This window comes from Atta colombica, unplaced genomic scaffold (genome assembly GCF_001594045.1).
Source record: "Atta colombica isolate Treedump-2 unplaced genomic scaffold, Acol1.0 scaffold7, whole genome shotgun sequence".
Lineage (NCBI taxonomy): Eukaryota > Metazoa > Arthropoda > Insecta > Hymenoptera > Formicidae > Atta > Atta colombica.
In genome coordinates, this window is record NW_017259561.1 from 1,924,203 (window position 1) to 1,933,068 (window position 8,866).

The window sequence follows — 8,866 nt, forward strand, 5'->3', positions numbered from 1 at the left end:
CCATGCAGCCCATAATCATTATATCCAGCGTTCGCGTCTAGCCAACCAATAGAGTGAACAATCCGGTTTTTCCTCTAACACACGGAATTGCGGGTTCCGTATCTCACCTATAATCTCAGATTAATCCAAAACCATGAACCGGACCTGAGACATGACAATACACAGTTTCTGATAGGTTGAAAATTCTCTGTATAAGAATTTCCATTATTTATTTCAGATTTTTTTCATTTCATGCAAAAACTCATTCAATAAGCTTAATTTATTTTGTGTGTATATATATAACCTCTTCGAGTATATGAAAGTATATAAGCATAAGTCGCTGAAACCGTTGAAATCTTTATTAATTTGATAGATTTTAGTTATTTTAGCGATTTCAACTATTTATTTCCATCAAAAGCATTGTAAAAAGGTGAATATTGTTGTGTAATTAACATCCATTTCTTCAAAGGGCGCTAGTGCGCGGCAGCATCTTGCAATTACAGGTTGGGCTCCTCTCTCAGGTTTCTCTCTAATATTAGCATCTTAAAGCCTATTCTACAATATATTCTTTGTTTTCTGCTTCTTGTTTTTTATTTTTTGCTTTTTTCTCCTTTGCAACCGTTTTATTAACAATTGTATTTTTTGTTACGTATTTCTTATTTCTTTCAAAGTTCATTAACTTTTATTTCGAGCAATATAAAACAAAAAACTGGATAAGAAACAAAAAGACAAGATGTAAAAAATAACAAAAAGCAAGAAACAGGAAAGAAACAAAAGCATACTGTAGAACAGGCTTTAAGACATTGGGCGAGTTCAAGACGGCAAAATAGATAGGCATGTTTACCGAACGATTGAATATGATTGATTAGATTTATAAGTAACAATTATGTTCATTTGTTCGGCGAATATGCTAACCGCTTTGTCAACGCGCTCATTATTTAAGACAGTTTTAAAATAAAAACAGACTCTGAATACCATCCTATGTCGCGTTTTACATTGGTAGCCTTTGTCTCTTATTCGCATTCGGGGATCCATAAAAAGAAACAGCGGAGATTTAGAAAGAATCACCGTCCAACCGCATACACCATGGATTTTTTCCAATTGTTTAACATATCTTAACACAAACGTACAAGAATGCACAAAATGTAACATTGTTATGTAACAAGGATTTGATTGAAACAGAATATGTATGCTGCACGATTGAGATCCGTTTTGGATAGAATTAGATTAAATGTAGCTTTTTCCGCTAGTATTAAATAAAAAAAAGTAAAAGTGCCGGCTGACTTAATGTCTTCCAACCTCATTTATAACCGCTGTAGTTAGTAACATGTAATTGTCACTAAAAAATACAAGTTTACAACAGAAAACAGAAAATAAGAATTTTAACCTATCAGATACTGTGTATTCCACAATACATGATTTCTGATAGATTGAAATTCTTTCTCTGTTCCCTGTTCCTTTTATTGTGCGGAGTTCCTTACACAATCCTCGACTGAGTACAAATGTGTAGTGTTGTGTTGACGATAATGGACAATTGAAACGCAACTTGTGTAGCATGAAAATGTCTAGGGATTGCAATTGGGAAGTACTCCATATTAATCCTTCCACCATAGTGCGTATCTATGCAGCAGAATAGCGTAACGTGGAACGAGAGCAGAACCAATCACAAGCGTTCTGCGCCAATTGCAATTAGTGCGAAACGTTTGTGATTAGTTCCGCTCTTTCTTGTTTCGCGTAAGAGTACATCCACAAATTTGCATAGCCGCATAACATATGCATAAAAAAAATTACCCAATTACATTTTACGTGCAATTTTGTAAAAGAAATGCGATTGGATAATTTTTTTTATGCATATGTTTATGTATCTATATAAGTTTGTATGGATATATCATTAGGATGCGATTACATATAGCATGGTAGAAACTAACAAGGTAACTACAGGAATCGTGCAAATCGTGCCGCTTGCTTCTTTTCTTCTCTATATGATTTATATGAAGTGCCATAAGCAGCACGGTTCCTACAATTACCTAATTAGTTTCTGTACCGCGTACCGCGCTACATGTAATCGCATCCTATATTAGGTGTAGTAAAAAGAAATCCATTATTTTTCCATTCAATTTCATGCAAAAATAATGGATTTCTTATTACTACACCTAATATATCCACACAAACTAATGTCAAATAAACTTTAATATGAATTTTTTTTAATATATTAATTTATTTTTATGCATATTTCATCATACTCTTATTTTTTCAACGAATTTACTTAATAATTGCATTTAAATTAATTAATTCTATTAAAAAGTGTTTAGTAATGTAAATTTGTCATTGGCCCGTGCCGCTTACCACGCTACATGTAATGTAATAGAGGAGAAAAAAGCAAGCGGCACGATTTCTATAGTTATCTACTTAGTTTCTGTACCGCGTTATATGTAATCTCACCCTTATGTCTCCGACACGCGATATCCAATAAATATATAGCTTTACCGATGTTTTAATTCTAAAGGTATATTCTTATATCGCGTGTCGCGTGCGACAAACATCGCACTGGTGTGTCGAAACCATTACGTTATTCCGTTGCATGGGCACTCGATTCATTAGGTGCATTCAGTACTACAATTTCAGTACAACCGCACACTAAGCGTTCAGTAAGCTCTTACATCTAATTGGCATATTACGTTAAATCTAAAATATATAAATAGACCAATCAAATGCAAAAGTTCACTGAGCGCTTAATGTGCGGTAGTAGTACTGAAAGCATTCATTGGGTGCTCCAATTGCAATATTTTTAGACACTTTTGTGTACACGGCGACACAAGTTGCGTTTCAATTATTGTCGACACAACACTACACATCTGTACTCAGTCGAGGACTTGTGTAAGCTTGTGTTTTCTAGTGACAATCACATATTATTAACTGCGGCGGTTATAAAGTCCGATGTCCACGATGCTAGAAATCGATTCAAAATCTCGGACAGAGAAAAAATTAACAAATTATTAGGTGTACAATTTTGCTTCTGCCGTTTTTTTCCGAAACCGGAAGCCGTTTTTTTTCGAGGCTTTATTGTAAAAAACTGGTTATACATTTATGATTCAAAGTATTGTCCATCGCTGGCCACTACTTTCTCCCATCTTTCGGGTAGCGTACGAATCCCGCGTCGAAAAAACTGGTCATCTTTTGAGGCTATCCACGAATCGATCCAATTTTTTACTTCTTCATAAGACCGGAAGTGCTGGTCAGTCAGGCCGTGTGCCATTGATCGAAACAAGTGATAATGAAAAAGGGAGCAACGTCTGGAAAATACGGCGGGTGGGGTAGGATTTCCCGTTTCAACGTTTCCAAGTATGTCTTGATCACTTTCGCAACATGGGGTCGAGCATTGTCATGCTGCAAAATCACTTTATCGTGTCTCGTTGTACTGCGGCCGTTTGTCTTTCAATGCTCGGCTCAAACGCATCAATTGCGTTCGATACCGATCGCCTGTGATTGTTTCAGTCGGTTTTAACAGTTCATAATACTACGCCGAGCTGGTCCCACCAAATACAGAGCATGACTTTGGAGCCGTAAATATTCGGTTTGGCCGTCGACGTAGAAGCATGGCCGGGAACTCCCCATAATTTTCTGCGCTTGGGATTATCGTAATGAACCCATTTTTCGTCCCCAGTCACAATGCGATGCAGAAATCCCTTCCGTCTTTGCCTTTCAAGCAGCTGTTCACAAGCAAATAAACGCTGTTCAACATCTCTCGGCTTCAATTCGTACGGCATTCAATTTCTTTGCTTCTGAATCATTCCCATGGCTTTGAGGCGTTTTGAAATGGCTTGTTGAGTCACTCCCAATGATCGTGCCAATTCTTGATTTTGACACGAGTCTTGCTCAAGTAATGCCTCCAATTCTGCATCTTCTAAAACCTTCTCTCTTCCCCCGCTATGCCGGTCTTCGATGTCAAAATCACCGTTCTTGAAGCGTTGAACCCCCTCACGACACGTTCTTTCACTAATAGCGACCTCACCATAAGTATTTGAGAGCATTCGATGAGCCTCAGCCGCAGATTTCTTCATATTGAAGCAAAAAATTAAAACCTCCCGCAAATGACGAGAATTTGGCTCGTAAACTGACATTTTCAATCGAGAATAACTTTATGATACAGATACAAATCGACTATTTCTATTGGGTTTCTATGGGATTATGTTGACAAATGCCCAAGTTTATTGTATGACGTCTGTGATCTATTTATTTCGACCACCACTTACCGCTAAAGCCATCTATAGGAAAACGGCGGAAGCAAAGTTGTACACCTAATACATTTAAACAATTTGATTGCATGACCATTGCGATTGGTCATGTATTCTTTCTTTATCCGAGGTCTCGGACCGATTGGACATAAGGCTCAAATAAGGCTGGAAGACATTGAGTGGTCAGCACTTTTACTTTTTTATATTTAATGTAAGCAGAAAAAGCTACATTTAATCTAATTCTATTCGAAACGGATCTCAACCGTGCATAGCATATACATTCTGTTCCAATTGAATCGTGCACAATGTTACACTTTATGCATTCCTGTACGTTTGTGTTAAGCAATTGGAAAGTATCCATTATAGGTATGCTATAACTGAACACATCATATTATCCCTTTCATCATATTGAGGCTCTCTAGTATAATAATTAGAATGTTTTTTCATGCTGACGCTCGACGCTCATTTTCAGCATCAAAACAGGTTATGTGATGAAAATTAATGCTTGATATATTCATAAATTTTGTTCATGTAACATGTTTTGATAAATCGATCATTGAGCGTCAGCATGAAAATGTAAGTTTAGAATCCTATATATGAGAGAAGCAATATTGGCGTTGCGATTTCTGATTGGTGATATCCTTACCTAATTAATATCCAGTCATATTGTGTATCCGCAGTGGAGAGCTATCATATGTTTCCTTTCTATAGCTGTTTATAGCTGAACTGATACATACACATATCTAAAATAGATATACGGTTTATCTTTTTATGTGTTTACATTTGTAATTGCATTACTTAAGCATTACATTATTCAACAAAAAAACATAAAAACATTAATACTTGCTTAATCTTATCTTAACGGTCATTTTTATAATGGAGTAAATCAAGTATGACAGAACTGGAATGGGCGAAACGTGGCAAAATATGTTAGAGGTGGGGATGAATCGCTTCTCTTATATATAGGACTTATATATAGGACTTTTAAGATGCTTTCATGCTGACGCTCGACGCTCATTTTCAGCGTCAACTAGGTCACGTGATCAAAATTGACGCTTGATATTCATTAATTTCTATTACATGACTCATTTTTTAACACCGAAAATGAGCATCGAATATCAGCATAAAAAGGTATCTTAATAGTAATGAACAAACAGACAAATCGTATTTGAGTATATATTCTCAAGATTTTTATCTATATATTGTAGATGTATATAATTTCAGATGTGTCTATTTTATAAAGTATGAGATCATGGTAATGTAATTTAATGGCCGATCACACAACGAAGTTGGAATTGGCGCCATAAAACAGTCATACGTTTCTGTTTTTTTTCATAAGGGTGACTTTATCAAGCTCCAGTTAACTTACGGTTTTTGCACACTGGACGCTTGCAGCGCAGCAAAATGCGACGCCAATAATCAACATGTTAGGAGTTGTAAGTTTATTGACTCACATTTTGCCGCGCATCCAGTGTGCAGGAGCCATTAACCATTCTAGTAACTTTGTAGGATTTCAATTAAAGCTGGGTATCGATCATGAAACTTTATCTGTAGAATAGAAAGTGAAAAATGAAAAATTTCTCCATTAATTTCAACAAATTTTCATTTTTCACTTTTCATCCTAGGGATAAAGTTTCATAATTGATACCCAGAGAACATTTCCGGAGAATGTCTCCGACATCTGTTTCAGGGTGCAATTACATGGAGCGCGATACGCGGTACGTGATATAGTAATAGTAATTAATAGTAAGTAATAGTAATTAACTAGGCAACTAGGAAACTACGTACCATGTATCGCGCTCCATGTAATTGCACCCTGAAACAGATGTCGGAGACATTCTCCGGAAATGTTCTCTGGGTATCAATTATGAAACTTTATCCCTAGGATGAAAAGTTTTTTCGCTGATAGGTCACCAATCTCTCCTCTTGTTCCGAGCGTTATCACCATTTGTGACGACCTTATAGCTATGATAAGAAATGAAGAATATTTAATATGGAAATCATCATTTCCGATCGTCATCTTTATCGTCATATGACTGCGTTCATTATGGATGATTACGCGCTTTAAGCGCTTATAATATGGCTGAGTTCATTATGGACGTTCACGCTTGTAATCATCATTATCAAGCGCTTTCAGCTTAAAAAACGTACGATCAACGCAATGCTGCAAATGCTTTGAAGCATTTATAGCGAGACTTTAACCATAACCCTGGTGCTACTACTAGTGCAGGAATAAATTTGCGTCACTATATTGTTCCTTGCATTTGTACTCAAATCATTTTTATATGTATTACAATAGTGCACTAAACAATGTACTACTCATTTTAGCAGTAGCATTTGTATATTACTGCACTAGTACACTACTACACTAATAGTGTCACAACTCATTCCAATAGTGATACTATTAGTAACACTAACGCAAATTTATAATTACACTTCTATATTACTAGTCACGAGTAGAATCAATACTTATACCAGCAGTGACACTAGTAATATATTTTTATGCGAGAAATGTAGCTAAATGTAGCAACACCAAGCAATACGTAGCAAATATGACAATAAAAAATGCCAATCGGTATGTGCCGGAAACGATGACATCCATATCGAATATCTTCATCCATATCATTTCCTGTGTTCATATCATCCATATCATTTCATAGCTATGAGGGCGCCACAAATGCTGGCAACGGAAAAACCATGCAATTTGGTGGCCAAGGCTGATATTACATGAAGCGTGGTTTGCGACACGGGTTAGTGACAAACTCACATTAGTATGAATTTTTTAAAATAAATTAACTTATTTTTATGCACATTTTATCGATATTCTTATTTTTTAAACAGATTTACTTAATAATTGCGTTTAAATTAATTCCAATAAAAAGTGCATAGCAGTGTATAGTGTGAGTTTGTTGCGGCACTAGCCCGTGCCGCAAATCGCGCGCAAACCGTGTAATATCAGTGAAAGAAATAGGCAGTACATGGTCATAATACAATAGAATCATAATTATGGCTGTGTTCTAAAATTGACTGCCAGTATTGAAAATCTATAAATCTATCTATAAATTTATCTATATAATGCACGTAAACTGTAACGTAAACTGTAGCATTTTTCAGTGCTGGCAGTAGATTTGGAACACAGCCTTATGACTCCTGCACACTGGACGCGAAAACACTTGTCGCGCGGCAAAATGAGACGCGATAATGAACACGTTAGGAGTTATAAGCTTATTGGCTATTATATTTTGTCGCGCGGCAAGCGTTTCTGCATCCAGTAGAAGCCATTATACTGTAACGCGGTTTCCTAGTTGCTTAGTTATTTATTATTAGGTTTTTCGCACAATAAAAAGAACAGGGAATAGAGAACAAAGAATAAGAATTTCAATCTATCAGAAACTGTATAATCCACAATACATGATTTCTGATAGGTTGAAATTCTTATTCTCTGTTCTCTGTTCTCTATTCCTTTTAGTGCGGAGCCCCTGTATTGCGTATCGCGTACCGCGCTTCATATAATCGTATCGTCAGTTGGAATCCTACAAAGTTACTAGAATAGTTAAGAGGCTCCGCATAATAAAAGTAACGAATAAAAATCTTTTGTAAAAATCGTCTTTTAATTTTTCACATCGAGTCACCATTAAGTAAGTTTCCATGGTGAAGATTTGAGATTTAGATTTTAACAAGAAAGAAATTCGGCAATCAACGACCGAGTTATATACTAGACTTGTGACATCTAACCAATAAAACGAAAAAGAAATATATCGATGCAATTTTACTAGTTTTATCTGTTTTTGTTGAAAATTGTTGATATTAAAATACATATTTTTAGAATTATTATTTTAGTGTTTTACGTTTAAGATGAATCGAAAGGACCGCGAACAAATAGATCATTGCTGTGAAAGCATTGTGTCCAAAATTGATCTGACGAAACTCTTACCAAAATTATTGGAAAACAAAGTTTATAACAGAGATGATGTAAACATTCCACGGTGGTCGGTAAGTTTTATCCATGAAATATTACAGTTATATACACAATGATCTCATTCTCGATAACAGTTTTGTCATTAATTTCTAATACTTAAGCATTAAGTATATTACAAAAAACTAAAAGAGCAAATATTATGGATTTGTTGCATCACATTCTTCAATATGTTTCAACATGTTCCATAACAAAGCACTTAGAGTGAGTAGGAGCAAGTAGTAAGAGCATGTTGGAGCATGCAACACAAACCTATAATGTTTGCTCTTTTATTTTTTGTTAAGATTTAGGATAATTCCCAATTACTATGTTCTTATTAGTGTGTTTTTGTATTTCTATAAGTCATAAAGAAAACTAGCACAAATAAATAAGAAAAAATTTCTTTTTAAGTTAAATTATTAATGCATACTATGATACCGAAGATAATATTTTATTTTTTTGAGTATTAAAGTTTGAATATTTTTCGAAAGATATGGGGAATTTATGTAAATCCAGTATGCACCACAAGATTTTAAGCTCCCTATTAATGTACCCTGTATTGGAGCTGAGAATGTTATTATGAGTGTACTTTGAAATAAATATAATTGAAATAATGATTTATGTAATATATATATATATACATAAACAATTAGCTTAAATTTATTACCTGTTTTAGTAACTATATGTTAAAATGAGT

At 35.0% G+C, this 8,866-nt stretch overlaps 1 protein-coding gene across 5 annotated transcripts in view; it reads left to right on the top strand.

The window, feature by feature from the left end:
* The first annotated feature begins 7,132 nt into the window (after positions 1-7,132).
* The window catches only part of LOC108692342 (caspase Dronc-like), a 4,921-nt gene continuing 3,187 nt past the window's right edge, over positions 7,133-8,866 (top strand). For 3 of the 5 annotated variants that reach the window (XM_018200545.1, XM_018200549.1, XM_018200548.1), the window contains exons 1-2: positions 7,774-7,852; positions 8,070-8,207. In XM_018200545.1, the coding sequence (XP_018056034.1) occupies positions 8,070-8,207 (138 nt within the window). In that variant the 5' untranslated portion in view covers positions 7,774-7,852. Of the gene's footprint in view, positions 7,189-7,689; positions 7,853-8,069; positions 8,208-8,866 lie in introns of those variants that run through there. The other 2 variants (XM_018200547.1, XM_018200546.1) reach the window with 2 other exon arrangements.